At 40.2% G+C, this 23331-nt stretch overlaps 3 protein-coding genes and 1 pseudogene across 3 annotated transcripts; all 4 read left to right on the forward strand.

The window, feature by feature from the left end:
- The first annotated feature begins 258 nt into the window (after positions 1-258).
- LOC112187179 (mitogen-activated protein kinase kinase 5) lies at positions 259-2004 on the forward strand. The gene has a single exon (XM_024325858.2). It carries the CDS (start codon positions 607-609, stop codon positions 1666-1668), a length of 1062 nt encoding a protein of 353 aa, XP_024181626.1. The 5' UTR covers positions 259-606; the 3' UTR covers positions 1669-2004.
- Positions 2005-4785: 2781 nt separating this feature from the next.
- On the forward strand, positions 4786-6272 carry LOC112189565 (mitogen-activated protein kinase kinase 5). Its single transcript, XM_024328911.2, has one exon. It carries the CDS (start codon positions 5131-5133, stop codon positions 6013-6015), a length of 885 nt encoding a protein of 294 aa, XP_024184679.1. The 5' UTR covers positions 4786-5130; the 3' UTR covers positions 6016-6272.
- Positions 6273-7991: 1719 nt separating this feature from the next.
- Positions 7992-9473, forward strand: LOC112189195 (mitogen-activated protein kinase kinase 5). The gene has a single exon (XM_024328469.2). The coding sequence runs from the start codon at positions 8032-8034 to the stop codon at positions 9358-9360; it is 1329 nt and encodes a 442-aa protein (XP_024184237.1). The 5' UTR covers positions 7992-8031; the 3' UTR covers positions 9361-9473.
- On the forward strand, positions 9455-10514 carry LOC112184840 (annotated as a pseudogene).
- Positions 10515-23331: the final 12817 nt, after the last annotated feature.

Raw genomic sequence — 23331 nt, forward strand, 5'->3', positions numbered from 1 at the left:
GAAGGGAAAAATGAAAATCACGCGCGCCCCCCCCCCCCCCCCCCCCCACGCATGTTTTTTTTTTACCGCCTAAAATGGACATTTCACATTCTCTCTTACCCAGGTAGTGGGCCCCGCCCGCAGACTCCTCCGAATCTTGATTGGCTCCCATCGCTCTGTCCAGCGCGTGAGGCTCCCTCGCCTTCAAAATCTCGGTTCCCCTCACGATGATGATATATGCACATCGCATCCACATCACCAATTCCTCTTCTTCATTTCTTTAATTTTTTTTTTTTTTTGGGGGTTTTCGGAGAGAGAGAGAGAGAGAGAAAAAAATCCTCGTCTTCTTTTTCTGGTTGTTTCCTCCTCTTTTCCTCGCTCCTGCAGAAGTCTCCGATTCTCGAAACGAAGACGAGTAATAGGAGATAAACGACACCGTTCCAATCAATTCCACCATTCAATCAAAGCCCCCTCTCCCCCCATGAAACGGAGCAAAACGGTGAGTCGTCGCGATCGTCGCGACCTCCATCTCCATCTTTAACCTCTCTCTTTCTCTTTTCTCCTCCTCTTCTCTGCTCTGCTCAGCTCAGCTCAGCTCTCTTTCGAAACCGCGATCGGGAAACAATCATGAGACCGAATAATATGAGTCAGATGCCGCCGCCGCCGCCGGGAGTTGTGGCCGCCAGAAAGGACCCGTCGGGGAAGACACGGCGTCGTCCTGACCTGAGTCTACCGATGCCGAGGCGGGACACGTCTCTGGCCGTGCCGTTGCCTCTGCCGCCGGGACCGAGCTCGGCTCCGTCCGGGTCCGAGGCCGTGATGATCAACTTCTCCGAGCTGGAGCGGGCGAACCGGATTGGGAGCGGAGCGGGCGGCACGGTCTACAAGGTTATTCACAAGCCGACGGGGCGGCTCTACGCGCTGAAAGTGATCTACGGCAACCACGACGAGTCGACCCGGCACCAGATCTGCCGCGAGATCCAAATCCTCCGCGACGTCGATAACCCTAACGTCGTCAAGTGCCACGATATGTTTGACCACAACGGCGAGATCCAGGTGCTGCTGGAGTTCATGGACGGCGGTTCGTTAGAGGGGAAGCACATCGCCAACGAGAAAAGCCTCTCCGACTTGGCACGGCAGATCCTCACCGGATTGGCCTACCTCCACAAACGGCACATCGTCCACCGCGACATCAAGCCTTCGAATCTCTTGATCAACGCCCGGAATCAGGTCAAGATCGCCGATTTCGGAGTCAGCCGGATTTTGGCGCAGACTATGGACCCGTGTAACTCCTCTGTAGGGACCATAGCCTACATGAGCCCGGAGAGGATCAACACCGATCTCAATCAGGGCAGGTACGACGGCTACGCCGGCGATATCTGGAGCCTGGGGGTCAGCATCTTGGAGTTTTACATGGGCCGATTTCCGTTCAATGTGCAGCGGGCTCAGGGAGATTGGGCCAGCTTAATGTGGGCCATTTGTATGTCTCAGCCGCCTGAGGCTCCTCCGACGGCCTCCAGAGATTTCCGGCATTTCATTGCTTGCTGTTTGCAGAGAGAGCCGAACAGGAGAATGTCGGCCCAGCAGTTGTTGCAGCACCCATTTATCTCCGGCAATGGGGGCGGCCCGCCGCAGGTTCATCAGAATCTGCACACTCTTCTACCACCGCCACGCCCGCTTCCTTCTTAGCTAGTACTTTCCATCTTTGCCCAATTACTGTGATGATGATGCTGGTTTTACTTGGTTAATTTTCTGTCTTTCCTCTTTTTGATGATAATGATAATGATGATATGATTTGGTGTTTAAGGAAGATGATGATGATGGGTGAGATTTGATGATTTGAGGAGGAATTGGGGAAATGGGTGCATTTGTTTTTAGCTTTACTTCTACTTTTGTTAGTCAGTCCATCACTCAACTCAATCATTCTGTCATTGATAATGTGAATGGTAACTGGAAATGGGATATTGGTTCTAGGGGGACTCACCCTTTTCTCAGATTTCAAGCAAATTATACTAATTTTGGCTATGTGATTGATAGAGATTCGTTGGGATTGGATTTTTGGGTACTTCTGATGTTCTTTTCCGTTTTTGGTTAAACTTGTTTTGTTGGGTATTTCTGGGAGGTATCAATATTGAGTGAATCTTTCATCTTTGAGCTGCCCAGCTTAATATGGTTGGTTTGGTACTTTGGTTAGTGGGGTGGTGGATGAGATTTTACCTTTGTAATATCAATGCACGAATCTTTCTTTCTCCATCATGAAGATTACATGGAGATTACACAGAATAGGAAAGTTGCAGAGATTCTTTCTTCTTTTCAAGTCTTTTCCTCTTATACCTCCCTCTCTTTTAGCTTCTCCTATGAAGTAGGCAAGTAGCACACTGGTGTTGATGAGGAAGAGGAGCTTCATAATATTGAAGTCTTGGTCAGTGAAATCAGTATTGTAATTCTAATTTGTTAGTGAATATCACTTATCAAAGTTTTTCTATTCAAGCAATTTAATCAATTTTCTTTGGGAAATAAATGTCACAGTTGCCATTGCTACTGTAATTCATACTTTGCTAAGAATGTGTCGTGCTTTTGCTTATTCACATTTGGCTTCTCTCTTCAATCTAGCTGGTGAATATATATGTATATAATGTTGCCTGGCCAATTTGAAACCCGGACCCAAAGCCCCAAGTCGAATTTTAACACCGGCAAAATATAACTGCCAAGAGGCCAAGACCAATGGAGAGAAACTAAAGAAGCTTTTTCATTTTGGAAAGAACGTAACTCGTAGATTTGGTGCACGAGTTTTCTTTCTTTTTGATGACACTGCATGTTTCATGGAAAAAGGTGAAAGCCATTTAAAAGCTGCATAACAATCCATGGCTTTCTCCCATTACTTTCGAGACAGATTGTTACCGCTTAGCCTCTGCTGTTGAGGTTGGAGGTGAGGAGAGCTCACCTTTGTGTCCAGTTATTGAGGATATCAACTCTTTTTTAAAGGTGCTAGTTGGTTCTTCTTTGAGGCATGTGTATTGTGAGGCCAATTTAGTTGCTCATAATTTAGGTAAACCTACTTTACATTCATCTTTTAATCTATCCTGGAGAGGGCATATCCGTTCGAATATTAGAAGCTTTGTAACTTCTTATTGTTCCCATTGATTGGTGAATGCAATTTGGTCATTCTTCCCTTCAAAAAAAAAAAAAAAAAAAAAAACTACGCTGAACTTATCTAAATTGAAGGCTGAAAGAACCAGCTTCTTTCGCAAGATATGGGGGTTCGAAGAGGCATGGCCAAGAGATGTCACTGTATCGGCCACAAAGTTGGCTTCAAGAGGAACATGCTGGAAGGACATTATGTCAAAACTTTTGAAAATTGCTTCAATATCCTCAACCAAAGCACAGATGCGCTAGGGTGGATCACATACTTTGTTGATGGAGCTGGTGACCGCTTAAGAGTCTCCTTCGACGCATATCTTCAGACAATTGTTTTGCAAGACCTGAATCAAACCATCCTCGAAGTCAGCCATGTCACACAATACTACATTTTAAATTCTTGTTTTTGATTTATGCTTTTACTTTATGCAATATTATTAATTAATAAGATATCAAACAAAGAAAACATAGTATTAATCTTTTAGCCAAATAATATAGTTCTATTCGTACTTCTAAATTTGATATTTAAATTTTTATATTTCTTTTTAGCTTTGAAAGTCCAATTTTACCCCTTACTGAAAAATCTAACACGTTACCCGACAATAACGATCTATGATTTGAGGGGCGAGAGAGATTATACTGGTACTGTATCGATTTTGAAGTTGAGACACAAATTAAAGTGTAGCCTGTAGGAAAGAGAAATATATTACCTGAACAAGCACCATCTCCTTCATTGGATTAGCGAATACTGATCACCTACAAGACCTTATTATTTTATTTTTCTTGGTCGTGAACAAGACATATATTATATCAATTGAGAAAATTTTATATTGTTGGTGACTGGGTGTTTGAAGTTGCAATGACCTAATCGCTGAGGGTTACTCATATCAATTAACTAAACTAATTGTCATAGGTTTCTTATCAAGATGCCTAGTTTACGAGTTTTGTTTCTAGCACTGTATCCTTTAATTTAGAAAGAGAATAAATTATAAAGACACACCTCTCATATGACCTCGACCTAAGTGGTCAAAGTTGAAGGCAGAGAAAACAGTAGCGGGCATCTACGTTTTGTTGGGTGTGAAGTCTCTTATTTTCTTCTCCGCTGTTTAGAGGTTTGTTTTATTTTAGGGAAAAACTTACAAACAGTACCTGAATTACGGGCCACTAATAACTTTCGTACCTCAACTTAAAAAACTATCACAATGGTACCCAGATTATCTAACACGACCTAACATTCATACATGCCGTCCAGTTTGCCGTTAACGGTGTTAAATTTACAAGGATAAATCTGTCATTTCACTGTTTATCTCTCTTACCATGGTACTGTTCATAATTAATTTTTTTTTTCCTCCTAAAAAAAAAAAAAAAAAAAAAAAACAGTACCATGGTAAGAGATATGAACAGTGAAATGACAGATTTACCCTTGTAAATTTAACACCGTTAACAGCAAAGTGGACGGCATGTATGAATCTTGGGTCGGGGTGAAAAGTCCAGGTACCAAAATGATAGTTTTTGAAGTTGAGGTACGAAAGTTATTAGTGACCCATAGTTTGAGTACTGTTTATATTTTTTTCCCTTTATTTTAACTGCCTTTTAATGCCATTAGGTGCATCCATACTAACCTAGAAGTTTCTCTCTCTCTCTCTCTCTCTCTCTCTCTCTCTCTCTGTTTTTTTTTTTGACCAAGGAAAGAAACAGAAAGAAGTTTCTTTCTTTTTCAAAAGTCCGAGAAGACCAACACTCAGCTAAGGAGAATGCATCACCGATGTACACAGCCAAGGAAAATGCATCACCAACACCAGCTAAGGAAAATGCATCGCCAACAGATATGCATTTTCCGGGAAGTTAGAACATCGTCCCGAATTTCCTGTTATAATTTCCCGGAAAATGCATATCTATCTGCAATTATAAAAGCAATCAACAATAAAACTGGAGCTTTCTGATTAAGATTAATATTAGTCATCTCCGACTCGTAAAAGTATACACAAGATTAAACTCAGTAACAGTTTGTCCATGGACCAAAGTTCCGAACCCCAGCCTCTTCCTCCGAGTCCCAGCTCGTCTCCGCCGGGACCAGAGTCACTGCCGATCAACTTCTCCGAGTTAGAGCGTGACAAAAAACCGATTAGAAGCGGAGCCGGAGGCACGGTGTACAAAGCCGTTCACAAACCCACCGGTCGGCTCTACGCGGTGAAAGTGATCGACGGCATCGACTTCCGTGACTACTCGGTCCGGCGTCAGATCATCCAAGAGTTCCAAGTCCTCCGCGACGTTGCTAACCCTAACATCGTCAAGTGCTACGACATGTTCAACCACAACGACGATATTTACGTCCTCCTAGAATACATGGAGGGAGGTTCATTGAAAGGCAAGTACATCAACAACGAGAAAGCTCTCTCCGACTTGGCTAGGCAGATCCTCACCGGCTTGACTTTTCTCCACGGACGGCACGTAGCCCACATGGATATCAAGCCCTCGAATCTCTTGATCAACTCCAGGCATGAAGTCAAGATCGCAGATTTCGTTGGGAGAGTTTTGGCCAAGACTATGGATCCGTGTAACTCTTCTGTGGGGAACATAGCATATATGTGCCCGGAGAGAATCAATACCGATCTAAATCACGGAAATTTTGACGCCTGCACCGGCGATATATGGAGCGTCGGAGTCAGCATCTTGGAGTTTTACATTGGGCGGTATCCCTTCTCTGCACACAAGGGAGATTGGAGCTTGATGTGGGGCATATGTATGTCTCAGCCTCCTGAAGCTCCTATATATGCGTCAAGAGAGTTGAGGCATTTCATTGCTTGCTGTTTGCAGAGAGAGCCGAAAAAGAGACCGTCGGCGGCGCAGTTGTTGCAGCACCCATTTATCTCCGGCAACAGCAGCGGACAGAAGTAGGTTAATCAGAATCTGCATGCTCCATGTACAACATTCGCGCCCACTTCCTTATTAGCTAGCACTTTCAATCTCTGCCAATTACTGTAATGATGATGCTGGTTATCAATATTCAGCGAACCTTTGAGATTCAATGCACGAGATTACACAGAAAAGGAAAGTTGACGAGATTCTCTCTTTTTAGTTTTCTTTTTTCCTTTCTTTCCCTCTCTGTTTGGAACTGGCTGGGTTTATAACATTTTCAAAAAGCTCTTCTTATCTTTTCTATCTATGTTTTTTCCCTATCATGTTTATTTGGTAATATGAAGTAAGCCAAGTAGCACTTCATTGTCACAAAAAAAACAAAGAAGAAGAAGAAGAAGAAGAAGAAGAAGGGGAAGTAGGCCAAGTAGCACACTGGTTTTGAAGAGGAGAGGAGCTTTATTATTGCAGGGATCGGGTTTTTCAAAATACTTTTCTTATTTGAGTGATATCAGTGGTGCAACTTTACTTTAGTATTCAATATCAATAATCATGAGGCAATTTCTTGAGGTGCTTTTATAATAAAAATAAATGTCACAGTTGCCATCTTTATTCATTGGCATGGGTAGGTTCCATCAAGATTTGGCTCAAGGTTTGCATGCTGCTTTCATTGCAGTCATGTGATGTATTTGGAATTTTAGAAATAGAGTCAGCTGGTGCACACGTGGATCTGATTAATGGTCACAAGTTGATTAATGGGCGCATACATTCTAGTACGATGGCTTAGGAACTAGTGTACGGTAATATGGAGAAGCTCATTATGTATTTTGAAGAGTTTAAGAGTCTCCGTAGATTTCTTGTGGTTCATGATTACTTTTGAGTTCTATCTAAATGTATAACTGTTGTTAAGTTGAGGTGAATAATAATTAAGCAGATCAAGCTCAACTGATATATATGTTTATGGAACACTACTCAAATGTTTATGAAACAACCTAAAGCTTAAATTACGTTCGGTTTAACTCGATCTTAAGTCAATATAAAAAACGTGTTGAATATATAGTATATATGCAAAATAAATAGTAACCTTAAATAATAAAGGTGATCTAAAAGAAAAATTATATTTCATTTAGTTAAACTTTTAATATTATAAATATTTTAGTTAGATCATAAAATCAGTATCCTTTTTAAAGAAAATATAATGAGTTTTTCGCGAGCTTTAGTAGTCAAATATATTGAAGTTCAGGCTGGGAGCATCTTCCTATTGAGTATAATATTGAGTTCAAACTCGACTCGTGTTTCTATCAAACATGAGTTGAATGACTCGAAATTGAATCAGAATGTGCCGAACTCGAATTGCATAGAGTTGATTAATTTGCAGCTTAAGTTTCCTCACTAGGTGATAAAATATGAGGATTTCGGACGTCAAAATTGTCTCTCGTATTAAAGTCTTTTGCATGGTGGTTATGAACATTTGGTTGCACTTTACGAAATCGATCACAAAATCAAAGTCTAGGATACACTTTCACTCATTGCGCATATGACTGAGCACCAAATTAAGCTACATCTAGCTACTTAATTAGGGCTAGCTGTGACTTGGAATCTTGGATGTTCTAGATTGGGGCTTCGTGGGCATAGTCTCGTCCCTACTGACGTTGCCACGCGCAGAAATTCTTTGGTTTGAATATATAGGTTGTTTTTTTTACTTTTTAAGAATTTCAGTGAACCTTATAGTCTAGTTCCGGGAAGGTTGTTGGAGTCCACACAGCGTTTGTACAACTGGAAATTATCTGAATAATCTCTCAAATTAATTGTTGGTCAGTTGGTCCAAGAATCGACTGGCATAGTTTCTTTCTTGCTGACCGAACAACAAAAGTTTCTTTGTTTTTGAAAAGTCAGAGAAGAGCAAGGCTGCTATGGTAAAAAAATGATTATAAATCAGGGAAGAGCAACAATGCCAAGGAAACTGCATATCTGCAACTATAAAAGCAATGAATAAAACCTACGCTTTCTAATCAAGATAAAGAACTGATTAAGCAAGCAAAAGTTGATTAAGCAATAATGTCGACGAGAAGTATTTGCGAATCACCTTCAAGTTCTAAACGTCAACACTGGACAAAGAAGCTTCGTAACAAGATTCGTAGCATGTTGTCGATCCACCAACGTTCCGTACCGCAGCCTCCCCGTCCGGTTCCCACGTCGGCTCCGACGGAGGAACTTCCCATCAACTTCTTGGAGCCAGAGCGGGCGATCAACTCCTATCTCAATCAGGGCAGCCTCAACCTCCCCCTCCGGTTCCGTACCGCAGCCTCCGCCTCCGGTTCCCACCTCGGCTCCGACGGAGGAACTTCCGATCAACTTCTTGAAGCCGGAGCGGGTGATCAACTCCGATCAGCTCGGCTTAGTAAAAGTATGTTGGCGAGGTCTTGCAGATCATTTTCAACCTGTAAAAGTATACACCCAGTAAAACATGGTAAGAGTTTCTCCATGGACCAAAGTTCCGTACCCCAGCCTCTTCTTCCGGTTCCCAGCTCGGCTCTTCCGGTACCGGAGTCACTTCTGATCAACTTCTCGGATATAGAGCGGGAGAAAAAACCGATTAGAAGCGGAGCCGGAGGCACGGTCTACAAAGCCGTTCACAAGCCGACCGGCCGGCTCTACGCGGTGAAAGTGATCTACGGAGACCCTGAGGACTCAGTCCGGAGTCAGATCTTCGAAGAGTTCCAAGTCCTCCGCAAAGTTGCTAACCCTAACGTCGTCAAGTGCTACGACATTTTCGATCACAACAGCGAGATACAGGTGCTGCTAGAATTCATGGACGGAGGTTCGTTAAAGGGCAAGTACATCCACGACGAGAAAGCTCTCTCCAATTTGGCTCGGCAGATCCTCACCGGCTTGGCCTATCTCCACAGACGGCACGTCGTCCACCGCGATATCAAGCCCGCTAATCTCTTGATCAACACCCGAAATGAAGTAAAAATTGCTGATTTCGTGGGAAAAGTTTTGGCGCAGACTATGGACCCTTGTAACTCCTGTGTGGGAAATATAGCCTACATGAGCCCGGAGAGGATCAACCCTGATCTCAATCAGGACAATTACGACCGCTACGCCGGCGATATTTGGAGCTTTGGGGTCAGCATCTTGGAAATTTACGTAGGTCGGTACCCCTTCTCTGTGGATCGTTACCAAAAAGGATACTGGTTCCGCTTAACTTGGGTAATATGTATGTCTCAGCCTCCTGAAGCTCCTTCTACTGCGTCCAGAGAGTTCAGGCATTTCATTGCTTGCTGTTTGCAACGAGAGCCGAATAAAAGATTCTCGGCGGCTCAGTTGTTGCAGCACCCATTCATCTCTGGCCATGGCGGTGGACAGACCCAGGTTGATCAGTAGTACGTCATGCTTGTTTTACGATTGTTGATTCATTGTTTTATTTTATTACTCGTTCATCGTTTCGATGATATTGATTTCTTGGATAAGGATGATAATGAAGAAGCTAGAACTGGGGAAATGGGCTCTTTTGGTTTTAGCTTTACTACTTAGTAGTGTTGTTAATTAATCTATCAGTTAAGAATATATATATATATAGGGTACTTTCAGTGAGAGATTCTTTTTTTTAGTCTTTTCTAAGGACATGACACTAGACCAATTTTTTGATCATATTTTAAGGGGGGTGAAATTTGTACACCCCAATTTGCAAATGGCACACCCTTTGATTTTTTTAATATTATTTCATCTCACATATTTTTGCACTTCCTAAAATACCCTCGAAGTCAGTTCTCTCCCTCCCTCCTCTCTCTCCCTCCCTCCTTTCTCCAAAACCACGACAAAACTCTTATAGCCCTCTTCGTCGTCATCACCTTCCTCTTCATCCACCGCGTTCCCCATAAAGTCTTCGCCACCATTCGCCTCCGCCTCAAAAGCAAATCCGGCATCCAATCCAAGCGCCACTTCCGATACGGTTCATTACAATCCCTCTGATCTGTCGACTTGGCTGTAGAGCATGATTTCGGAGATAACTCCACCTCTGAATTCGACCCAGTAATGGTAGCGCCCCCGCTGCTGATGAAGCTCGCTAGAAGCTCTATTGTGCCGGAATCCTCCACCATAACCTCAATCAATTTTGCCGATCAAACCATGAACACAGAGCAAATCTCTCAGCCCACGAATCCAGTTAGAGGACTGCTCGTCTTCCAATTACGAGCTCAAGGCCATACCTGGAAAAGCCATTGTTAGCCAGACCCAGTTCAATTCTTCCCAAGAGAGCCCAAACGGCTCAAACCTTCTTCAGATTTCTACTCCACCACCACCACCACCACCACTTATTCCCTCCAACCCCCATCTCCGTCCCCCTCCCCAAAAACGAGTCAACTCGCCCGGTGGTAGTCGTCGACTCGCAAGAGAGCGGCGTCAAACTCGTCCACGGAGCCTTAACCTCACTGTAGCTGAACCGGTTTGGACTGGAATTTTAATTCTCTCCCTCTCTCTTAAACCCTTAACCCCAGAGCCCACATTCATCTGAATGGGCGGCGGGCCCAGAACCTTCCCCGACGGCGTATCCAAGTGGTAGTGGAAGCGCATGCAGGCTAAGAAAGCCAAGCAGCTCCTTAAGGCCCGCCTCTGTAGCAAGCGCCAAATCTACGAGATGCGAAAGCGGGCCCATCTCAAAGCCGTCGTGTCGGAGCTCGAGCGCCCCTGGGAGACCGTCGAGAAGCCTCCCAATTTGTTCTCCGTCAGCGTTGATGAGTAAGTTAAGGTCTTGGCCGATCAGTTCCAGAGGCCTGGAGAAGGAGAGAAATGGTCGTGGTTTTGGAGATCAGAGAGAGAGAGAGGATCCAAAAAGGTCAAAAAAAAAAATCTGACTTCGAGGGTATTTTAGGAAGTGCAAAAATATGTGAGATGAAATAATATTAAAAAAATCAAAGGGTGTGCCATTTGCAAATTGGGGTATGTAAATTTCACCCCCCCTATTTTAATATCTTAACATTTCAGATTTTAGGTCCAAATGTGTAGATCACTTATGCGAATTTTCAGCCAAATTGATTATTGTTAAAGCATTCAAAACGGCGACTTAAGATTATAAGTATGAACGGTTTAAGTTTGACAGATTTGCTTCGTTAATTGATTTATTCTAGTTTGATACCATAACGATCACCAATTTGGCTGAAAATTTGCAAAAATAATCTACACATTAGGACCTAAAAACTGAACAGTTGAGATGCCGAAATATGATCGAAAAGTTAGTCTAATACCCCATCTCTATAAAAGACCAAAAAATGAATCTTTTAGTGGAAGGGCCCTCTACACACACACACACACACATATATATATATATATATGTCATTTATGTCATTGATATATTGTGAATGGATGGTTATTACCAGAAATGGGAATAGCTTATGGGACTCACCCTTTGTTGAGAATATATACATTCTACATGAGAAAATGAGACATTGCCTATGGGTTTATAAGGGTTTGGGTCACTCCCATCCATTGCCAATTGGTTTTGGATGTGAACCCCATATTACTTTATTATGGTATCAAAGTCAGGTTACCCACGTGTGCATGCCTAATTGCCACACAGGCTCCATGTCACCCAAAGTTGTCTACGTGTATGGCTTGAAAATTCGCCACACGTGCGGGAGCGTGTTGAGAATATATACACCCCCCCCCCACATGGGAAAAATAAGACCTTACCTATGAGTTTATAAGGGTTTGGGTCACTTCATCCATTGCCAATTGGTTTTGGATGTGAACCCCATATTACTTTATCACCCTTCTCCACAATTGTACTCATTTTTGGCTATGTGATTGATTGGTATGGGCCGAGAAACGGTCCAATAGCTAGTATCATAGGGGACTTGGGATTGAATTTTTGGGTACTGCAATTTTGTTTCTACTTTTGTTTAACTAGTTTTGTTGGGCAACTCAGCTTAAAATGGTTGTTGTTTTAGATAGTCGATCGATTGGATGAGAATCATGAAATTTTGACATTTTGCCTTTGTATTATCAATGCAAGAATCTCCCTTTGTCCATGATCATGCTATTACAAATATATACGGCGCTATTATAAGGAATGAAGTGTCATAGTTGCTACTGCTACTAAAACATGAAAAACTTTCATTTTTATATTAAATGGTTGAAAGTCTTCCACCATGCTCTCACACCATAATGGACTGCAGGACGAACGATGGCATATATGTGTTGGCTACCTGTCAAAGACATAGCTTAATTTGTGCGGTATGCCATATATTTAGGGAGTGAAATTTGCACTCCACTTTTTGTAAACCACACTCCCGTTTTTTCTTTTGTTCATTAAACTTCCCAAACTACCCCTATCTTCTTTTTATATTTTCGTTGTCAGTAATTGCGAGTCACAAAATAACTAAGCTCCTCTCCCTCATGGCGGTGTTTGAGGTCAGTGACGGAGAGTCCAGCGTGTGCGACGTACATGGCTGCAGTGATGTCGTTGTGGCCACCTCTAATGACCAACGTGTCCTATTTTTTGTCCTTCAACGCACTTGCGGCGCCGACACTCCTGCATCTAAAGCTCCTCCGCCTCATTGAATCCTTAACTTTCTCTACTAGCCTTCACATATTGGTTGCTCAGTGCCTATAGAATAGTCAATAGAGAAGATTCTTCTCTCTCTTCCTTGTTGATATCATCTTCAATCCTTTTTAATTACCCAACTTTTAAGAGATCCAAATACCCATGAAGCAAACTAATTAACCAAATCCCAGCTTGATTCCATATTCAAAATCTTCATGGGTTTTAAATTGTGAAATGAGTGTTTTCACCCTTTCCGATCAAACAAGCCCACCTTCAAAAGCATCAATTTGATCATATCTTTTGTTTTTATAAGTTCTTCAAGAAATGAACAAAGACTACCTTTCAAGACCCATAACATGGTTTTCTTGCTCTTCACGATTGAAATTCAGGTACTTCTCATTATGATCCGCTTGATCCTCTTCACCTTCATATGCTTCTCTAACATAGCCTTCTATTTGCTCAAAAATCGTCTCGGTCACGTGTAACTCGACCGATGTCTTCTTGGCTTACACGCGTCCTTCTGGCTTGGTGACGTGTGCCCGGGCGTGCCAACTAGTGGCCGAGAGGCCGAGCGAGCTTTTGATCTAGGTTACTGAGTTTGCGCTGATCTGACTTCTAATCAGTCAGCTGTGGATTGAGGAAGGATCGATCTCGGCGGCGGGGTTCTCTCTGCCTCGGATGCAAGGACTTTACAAGATTCTGCTTTGATAGCCGTAGTGTTAGTGCTGTGCAACTTGGTGAGTCAATGTGAAAGTGCGAGTGATTATTGATAAATCTATAGGATGCGGATACTCACAAGTCACAGTAAATATAAAATCAAAGTATAAGGTGTTCCCTTGATTCCTTGATTCAATACGAGTTCGGACGAAGAAATGCATCTAAACACCTGTTTATATGATTTTCTTAATATGATTTGTGAAAAAGTAAATGCAGGAGAGTAGGTGCAAAGAAATCAAATGCAGGAAAAATAATTAGCAAGGAATTAAAGAACGACAAAATAAATTTGCAAGAATATAAAGTGCGAAAGACAGGAAAAATACCAGTAAGTAAAATGACATGAGAGATATTGTAAATTGATAGAGTGTAGAGATGCGATAGAGAATTTGAGAATGTTGAATTTGTATTGAGCTGTTGTGTTTTTAGTCATGGACCTCTAACAAGGATGTCTACAACCCTTTTTATAGTACAGAATAAAGATAATAAAACAAATACAATCTCAGCTTTAATTGTTGAGACTGAATTGATTACAAATTGAATTCTAAGAATAAAATTCTTATTTTGATGTGCATAACTGGTGATTAACCATCATGACTCTTCAATGCTTATTTTTGTAACAGACCATCATGACACTTCAATGGTTATTTTTGTAACGGCCACACTTAGTGTTGCAATGTCTCTAAATGTAGAATTTGGCATTTAGTAGCTTTTATCTACTCATAATGTCCTGCCATTAGTGTCCCTGACCAATTGATACGGGCATTGGATAGGACTTTCTCAGCCACAAGTAAACCAGAAATCAATTCATGTGAGCCGGACCTCAGCTGAGGTGAAGCGAGCTGGACCTCGGCTGAAGTGAGCTGGGCCTCGGCCGATGTGGAGTGAGCCGGACCTCAGCTGAAGTGAAGTGATCAGCTGGACCTCGGATGAAGTGAACCGAGCCTCGACTGAGGTGAAGTGAGCCGGACCTTGGCTGAGGTGAAGTGAGCCAGACCTCGGCTAAATACTTATTATATCATGGCCCATCATGACCCAATCCTGCCTCCTGTGGGCCCTAGTTTAATTATCTGCTACGTGGGCCTTGCCAAATTTAGATTCAAACACCTTCACATTCCAGTCAACAAAACCAGAAACAGGGTATTACGAAAAGAAATGATAAAAACGAAGAGAGAGAGATGAAAAACTAGTAAGGGATATTTTTAGAATAAACAACAAAGAGAGTGCGGTTTACAAAAAGGGGAGTGTAAATTTCACTCCCCTATATTTATTGCTTTTGGCTACCCCTATATTTGGCTTGGTGGTTGAATAAGGTGGTACATATATAATAATTATAACTCCCATGACAAAATGATAGGAGTATTTTATGCAACGTGTATATGGTTAATCTCTATATTAATCTTTGTTAGTTTATTCTGTTTTCTCTTTATTTATTTACTTTTGTGTTTATTAGGTTTTCAGGAATAAATATACAAAAATAAGATAATATAGAGGAAAGATGCACAGATAAGGAAAAGCTTGAAATCCTGACCCAAGCAGAAGACCTTGATGGATCGAGGAGCCCAATCCATGGAGCTATCGCAGCAAATTATGGAGATATTCGTAGAGATATTGATGATAAAATGGCGAATTCTCATTGGACAAAGTGGTGTGGAGAAATCCTAACCCTTAATCAGAGAATTAAGAAGTTGGTTTTCTCTACACTTCAAGGGCTCTCAAACCAAAAAGGAATGAAAGAGGACTTCAGAGCACTATAATAAGCCTAGAAAAGCTAACGAAAAGAGTATTACCCGCGAGAATCAAGCAAGAAACCCGAGCAGAAAAAAGCGGATCAGCTGTTCACCGACCAGTCGGTGGATCCCGACGACCGGTTGTTCTGATGATTTTCCAACTTGATTTTTAGGTTTTTCTGTTTTACTTTTCTTATGAATTCTTTTGTGCTTCCAATTCAAACCATGTGCAACTAAATTCTTAGTAGTTTGGGGATATTGAAGCCCCAATCATGATTGTATGCCATGCTGTGACATTTAATTAGTTTTTGTTTATTCAATGGATGAGAACTTAATTACTATTTTTACATTGATGATTTCTTTATGTGCTTTCTTTGGTGGCCAACTTAGATTGCATCTTTAGGATTCTATTGCTATGAATGATCTTTGCCTATTCCTTTTAAGAAGGTTCTGTTGAAAGTTCTAGAGTAGTAAATCATCTATAAGGCGAGTGATTAGGTTCCTAGATTAATTGAGACGCGTCGTACTCATGATGTCTTGTGATATCTCGTTTTTCTTAATCTTAATGATTTCTATGTGTTAAATTGCGTCAATAGGTTGCATTTTAAGAAATAAGTTAGGTGTAAAGCATCTCTCACCTAGCATACAAGTAAGGAAAAATAATAGGGCGTTGGGTTAACTTGAACATCTTCATCCATAGGTAAATAAGACTAGGTTAAACATGGTTTGCATACTTGATTGATTGGTGGTGGATACATTCCCTGACTTCTGTTTCTCTATTGATTCTCAACCTTAAGCAATTCATTATTTGTTATTTATTTTCATTTGCTTTCACAAACTTCACAATCAACTCTTAAACTCGGAAAGTCTTACAATTAGTCCATAAGTCTTCTGTGGGAGACCCTACTTCCTTATTCTACAGTTGACATTCAAATCGGTAGTAGGAAAATTGTTGGTATAAAAATAACCGATCACAAAAGGAGGTTACCAAAAAGAAGCGTTTAACTAAGTTTTGCAATGCTTTTCTATCCCTCCAATTCTAGCTAGGAAGCATGAAAAGTGTGTTAGTATAGGGCATGGCAAGCAAGAAATGAATTCTTTAACGTGTAGATTTCGTGCATGAATCTCCTCTCTCTTGATGGAAAAGCTGCATATGTTTGTGCTATTCGGGTCCTTTGCATTAGGTACTCTACAAATGTATCTATGGTGTGTGTGACAGAGTTATTCACCTCATGACTTTGATCCACTTTTGTTCTTGGCATGCCATTTATATGAGCAACCAAGATTTGGACAAGCTTTTGGCTAGCCGAAGAAAAGTTTTGGGCAACTCGCATATAATCCTAGTTTCTACATTAAGGTGGGGCCGACAACATGAAAAAGAATGTAGATTTATGTGATTTGCATCTTGAAGTATCCAAAAGACGGTGACTAGCATCTAAACAGATAGCGAAAATTTGACTAATATTTTTAGAGGGGTGAAATTTGCACACCCCCTTTGACATTCTACACACATTTTCCTTCTTCTTTTTTAATATTGTTATCATTTCAGTCCAAAACTACCCTCCTCTGTCTCCCTCCCTCCCTCCCTTAAGAAACTTCCCTAACCAGCCCTGGTCAACCACTCCTAACCATGGCTAACGTGGCTCTCTGAGAGCCCAACACTTTTTTTTTTTTCCTTTTCGGCTCCATCTGAATGGAGTGACTCTTCCTGCAGCCCTTTCCTCTCTTTCAACCCGACCCCCAATCCCTTCTCTTCCTCCAGTCCTCTTCTTCCTTCTCAAAGCCTAAGGAAAATCCCCAATTGCTATCCAAACCCAATCCGAACCAGAAAGGAAGAAAGAAGGCCAAGATCGAACACTCTAGCTCTGGTCCAGAGCAAGCACCAACGACGAAGAAATTTTGAACGGTGGCCTGAGTCGAGGAGCGGACGGCCCAATTGGCAAGGAGCTGTTGAAGGCGGCCTTGGATTTTAACCTGAAACTGATGGCAGAAGGAAACCTAGTTTGGAAGAGAGAGAGAAAGAGATAGTCTTTGGGGTTTTGTAGATGGAGAGAGAGAAGGGTAGTTTTGGAAGAGAAATTTTGTGAAATGATAAGAAATATTAAAAAAAAGGAAATGGTGTATAGAATGTAAAAGGGGTGTGAAAATTTCACCCCCAATTTTTATTGTATGAGAATTCCACTCACCTAATGCTTATATGATTTTTTTTTTTGATTTATTAGGTGGAGAAAGGCGTGCCAACTCTATTCTGAACTTCTATATCTTGAATTTGAAACCACTTTTTCCCTAGTATTTGGCACGTGACGTTACTTGAATGAATGGTCGAATAAACCTAATATAGTCAGGCGAGGTAGATATGGTTGAAGGTTCATGAAGTAACTGTTAACTAATCCCGAATAGAGGCAGCTCTCTCTAACTCTCTTGTTTGTCTACAGTAGCTTAATGCACTTGAATTTGTAATTATGTGGGATTATTTGACATATGTTTCATGTGTCCCTATAGCTAATACTAATAGTTTATGATGGCTAGCAAAATTTCATAGATTAGTAACGGTTTATTAGTTGGTGTACGTTGATTTGTGTTTTAACTACCGTTTCAAATTTTGGAGAGCCATACAATTAGGGGAGTGAAATTTGCACTCTCCTTTTTACATTCTACACACCTTTTTATTTTTTTTATTATATTTTATCTCTTGCTCTTATTTGCATCCCTAAATTACCCTTAATCTCTCTATAAAAAAAAAAAACTGGGTATCAGTCTTTCTCCCTCTCTGTGTATGTTTGACAGTTTGATCCTCTCTCTCTGTCCCCTTCTTCCATTATCTTTGGTGAACCTGAAGCGGTCAAATAAGATGGTATAAACCAATATACTGATTCAATGATTTGTTTATATTAGAATTGAAATTAGAGATTATATCTTTCATATCCGACTGGAACCCAGATGGATAACATATAATCGAACATCAATCGGGATTATATAATTGAGACCCCTCTGCTACACCCTCCCAAGCTCTCTCTTTTGACACCCAGCGCCTCTCTCTCCTCCACAACTACCGACACCTCCACACTCTGCCTCATCCACATTCCCCGCTTTACACAACCCATGAATCAAATAACTACAAGTAAACAAATCACATCCTCTTTCATTCCTCTTCATCCTATTCCATATCTCCAAACTCTCACCAAACCTCCAGCATCTGCACAAACCACTAATCATAACATTATAACTAACAACATTCGGATAAGCCTTCGAGTCCATCACCAACCTCTCCCAAACCTCCTTAGCCTCCACATATTCGCCTTTCTGAAAAAAACCCATGAATCAAAATATTGTAACAGATGACATCGCATCTACAATCCGCCCTAGAGGCTCCTCCTCACCGCTGATACCAGCAGCTAGCTGGTTTGTCTCCGCTGCTCCAATCAACAAGAACATCGATGGGTCTGGGATTTGGATCACAGAGAGAGAGTTTTAATTTTCGTTCAAGTCCATGGAAGAGAGAGGATAAGTAGAGGGGTGATTTGGTAAAAGGGCACAAACGGAGTGCAAAATGTAAAAATGGGAGTGCAAATTTCAGCTCCCTACAATTATCTTTCTTTTACTAGAAAGTTTTAGTTCTAGAACTCAGACCACCTAATGCAGTTGGACTTGGAGAATCAATTATAGAATTCAATGCATTTGGACTTAGAGAATCAATGATAGAATCCATGGCAGATTTTGATTGATTGATCATGGATGGATAGGCAATTCCCTTGGTTCTCATGGAAGACTTTAGTTAACGTGTGTGTGTGTATCTTGTCATGGAGGAAGAGGTTGGCAGATTGCAAATTTAATTTGCAATACTGCTAAGCTACTTATCAGTTAAGTTATTCCTCGACTTGATTAACAATAACTGGTCTAACTTGGTATGCGTTCGTTGTCTAGCTATGAGCTTGAAGTGATTGGATTCAAATTTGTTGACCACCAAAATATTGGTGGTGATACTACCACTCAATATAAAACTACCATATGTTATAAAACATAATTATAGTTAATCATGATGTTTTATTAAAAAAATATAATTTAAGTATTCAATTAATTTTACATGACGTGACAAGTTTTAATATGGTAGTGATGTCACCACAAAATAAAAGTAGTGAGCAAATTTAAACCCAAAGTGATTGGGGTACTTCCTGAAAAAGAAAAGAAACATTACCCTTTTCATGGTCTTGGATGAGGCTAATGACCACCACATGTAACATGAGAGGGAAAAAACTTTACAAATTCAAAGGTGCCCCAAATGTTTTAGCTAGCCAATATTGCAAACCAGCAATGGTTCGTATAACTAATAGCCTAATAACAAGAGCACACGAGTCCAATAACAAAAGAATATTCCATTACAATAAACTATGAGTATTATCTTTGTTAAATGGACACGTATTCTCTTGTTATTAGTTATAGTTAGTCTTGGGCTTTAGGCAAACCTACAAAACGGAAGGAAATCCTTATCCCAACCCTGTCACTACTCTCATATTAGTACACCTGTCCATCGACTTAACAGGGATTAACACCGTTAAGCTGCATTTATCATTTTTATTTTTTAATTAAAAAAAAAACATAAAACTCATTTGAACAACAACAAAAACCCAGAAACAACCCGGTACGAAAACAACAACACTATCCAATGACAACCCTAAAATGTATGCCCTCAAAGATTTGTCCTTCATTTTCTTCACTAAGCCAAGCCATGTTCCCAACCGGAAACCGAATCTCAGCGAAAGACACAGTCCAGTGGCGAATCCCCACCGTCATGTTCGCCAAGCCGGCCCCCGGCAGATCCATCTCCAAAAAGCACTTGCTGACTTTGGAAAGGAAGAAGATTCAGGCCACTCTCAAGTCACATGTCCCCGTATATCTGCTATTTCACCGCTCTAGATCCGACCCGGGTTTGGGTCGTCGGTTCTGCTTGAATCCGGAAACGTCCTACCCGTCAAGGCAAGTCTCCATCATCTTTTTGATAAGAAATTGTGAAATATATGTCTGATTTTAAAATTGGGTTTGTGAAATTTTGATTGTGTAGATTCAAAGAGATGAAGAGATTGAATTTGGTGTTTGTTTGAGCTCCGAATTGAAGGTGGATGTCGAAGCCGGCGGAGGAAAGCAGAAGAAGAACAAATGGAGAAAGGGACCTATGTGGAACTTCTTCTTCTTCTTATTATGGGCTGAAGATTTTATTATTTATTTTTTAGTGAGATGTTAGGTTGGTGATTATGTGTCAAATTCTCATTCGTGGGACAAGATTGAGATAGGGAAAATGGGGACAGCTAATTTCTTTCTCTTCTAAAACCCCATGGTACCTTCAAGGCCTCGTCTCATTTTGCATTGCCTGCAATCTGCACTTTTCAAATCAAACGTATGCTTTCATCTATACGAGCATAGATGACATTCTTGTTAACTCAAAGTGCTATTAGATTGCTTCACAAATAATATAGAAACATAATAAAATAAATTACACAATGGATTCTGAACGTTAACTTGAATACTCACTCAAATACATTTCAATTCGTATTCTTTGAACTGGCCATTGAGTCCTTTGTCCATCCCCTTTCTCATATAAAGAACACTGTTCTAACTCAGTCACTTCTTTATTATCCATATCTTTTAGTTTATCTTAATAAATAACTAGTTTTCTGCTCACATGCTCTGCATGTGTAAAAATTTTATAATTATTAGATTGAGAAAAAAAATAGAAGTTATTTGGGAAAAAAAAAAGTAGGAAGTTATCTGAAATTGTGGGTGGTTATTGCAGACACTGAAAATTATTTATTTTATTTTTAACAGAATTTTTAATTTTGTTATTTACCATATTACCACTCAATTATTAAAAATTATCTAAAATTAATATAAGGTTTAAGGATTTTATTGTCTTTTCACACATACTTTGGCTAACAAAGCCTCTTCTTTTAATAATAGTATAGATTAGCATTATTTCATAAAAAACAAAAGTCATAAGGCCTCTAAGAAATGATTCACAATCATAGTTTTTTTTTTTTTTTTTAAAGGGATTCACAATCATAGTTAGTAACACATGGAATGTGTATAGTAAACGAAAAATACATACGTGTATTATTTAGACATTTCATTAAATAGTCCGTTTAAAAGTCCGGTAAAATATTTTAATTAATCAATTGATTAATTTTTTTAGTTTTGAAATATTAATTTATACTCATTTTTGTTGAATAATATGTGTACAATACACAACTAAAAAAAATTATGTAGTATATGTATAATATTTTTGGCTTCAAAAGTTTGAAAAATTTAGTAAATCGCTTTTAAAAATATGAAGCACAAAAGTTTTTTTTATTTTTAATGTAAGTATGTGTTTTATTCCGGTATAATACAAAAAATTAATAACTATAGTCCATTACAAATATCATTTACTTCTTGTATAAATCACTGCTACAACTTAAATAAATTAGTGATAAATTCCACCTTGTCTGCTTACAATTGGATTTGAGTATATTTCTTTTGGTTTGTTCTGTTCGGAAGGATGTGAAAAGACATTAAAACGCAAATTAATGAAGTTTTTTTTTTTTTTAGAGTAATAGTCAACCACTTTATTAATAATTATAATAGGAAAGATTACAACTGAAAAATATAGAAACTACATCATAATAACAAATGGTAAAAATAATACTAGATGCAACAAGGCATCTGAAATCAAACATAAAGAGGATAGTAGGATATGCTAAAAAGCATTTGATGAGGCACCGGGTAGATCCCGAGCTATGTAAAACGGTACCAATAGTGTGGTCAACCATATTTCCACACACAAATATGTGTCGAATAAAGGGTAACCTTCTATCAAGGTAACCAGCAGTAGTGTGACCGACCTTGCCTACTCCACGCAAAAAAATACGCCAAGTAGAGAGCAATTTTCTACCTAAGTAGCCGAATTTCCAATTCCAAAGTGCAGCAAAACATAGGACCCATAAATAGTCTCCTGGGTCCCATATGCGTATTCCACCAGAAGTAGGTTCGCACTCCACTGTTAGAGCCCCTAACAGCAAGGCCCAAGCAATAGACAATCTTGAGCCAAAACCCTAGGCCCATAGAGGATTCATTTGGACACCCAAAGTTTCCTGGGCACCCAAACAGAGCCTGGTCTCGACCCTTTCCACTGCACCGCCGTCTGCTGAAGAAGACCGATCCCACCCTCGTCACCACGACGCCAAACACCTTCATCGGCGCCACCCTCCTTGGGTCAAATCCTGGTTCGATCCAAGACTGCGAAGTTGCTCTGCCACACCCAATCCCCTCCCATATCGGAGAGGCTCTGACTAGACGAGGCTGACCCCGACAAGCCCCATGCCAGCAGCTTCCCACCACCACGATGGTCAAACTCGAGTTCCTTACCCACGACCTCGCCGCCATCCCAAAGCTCAATTTCAGTCTAGCCGGGCTTGGTCGGAATCTTGGCGCCGTCCCAAACCAGAAAGGGAACGTAACCTCTTCCCCACTTTGACGAGAAGCACCACAGGCAGATAAGATCTGATGAAAGGGAGTCATCACTGACAGGATTACTAGCCCTGGTTTGTTAGGAGGCACGATGTAGGCTGTGCACAAATGATTCGACGTTGAAATCGGTGCCGGACAGTTGCTCCATCGATGATGGAGTAAGGTACAGAGAGGCCAAGAGCGGTGCTCTCCCGACCCTAGCAGAGCGCTAGGTATTTTCATCAAGAATAAAAATCAATTGACAATTATGCAAATTAATGAAGTTGTTAAAGCTTGATAGTTTTCTTCAACTTTGATTGATTTTCTAACTTAGTATCAATATCATCTCACCTCTTAAGGAAAGACCTCGATACCTATGGTCATGTTTCTCAACATTTTTGTTAATTGAGGGGAATTGACATATTCACAATTTGCAATTAGTTTGTCTTAACTTTTGTCTTCTCATCCTAATTTTTTTCTTTCTATTTGAATTTCTCTCTTTATAATGTCAAAATTTAATTAGTAAATAACGCAAATAAAATTATGAGTCCACAAAGATGATAATGAATGATTTAAGAGGACAAATTGAGGAAAAATCAAAACTAAACTTTTTAATATCTCTTAAATGAATGCAATAAAAATGAATTAAAATTTAGAAATCCCTCAAATTTTAATTTTTCACATTCTCTTTAAAATTCTAGTAAAATCGAGAAATAATGAAAACTTCAGTACATGTCAGATCATGAATTAGTAATTACATCCTATCAACAAAAAATCCCAATTGAACACAAATCGTATTTAGATCCTCGTGCTAGGTAATCTCCACCGAGTCTAATAAAATTAGTCACCTTTGTTGTAACAATAGAAACAAGTATATTCTTTATGTTTTCCTAC

Source organism: Rosa chinensis, chromosome 2 (assembly GCF_002994745.2).
Source record: "Rosa chinensis cultivar Old Blush chromosome 2, RchiOBHm-V2, whole genome shotgun sequence".
Classification (NCBI taxonomy): domain Eukaryota; kingdom Viridiplantae; phylum Streptophyta; class Magnoliopsida; order Rosales; family Rosaceae; genus Rosa; species Rosa chinensis.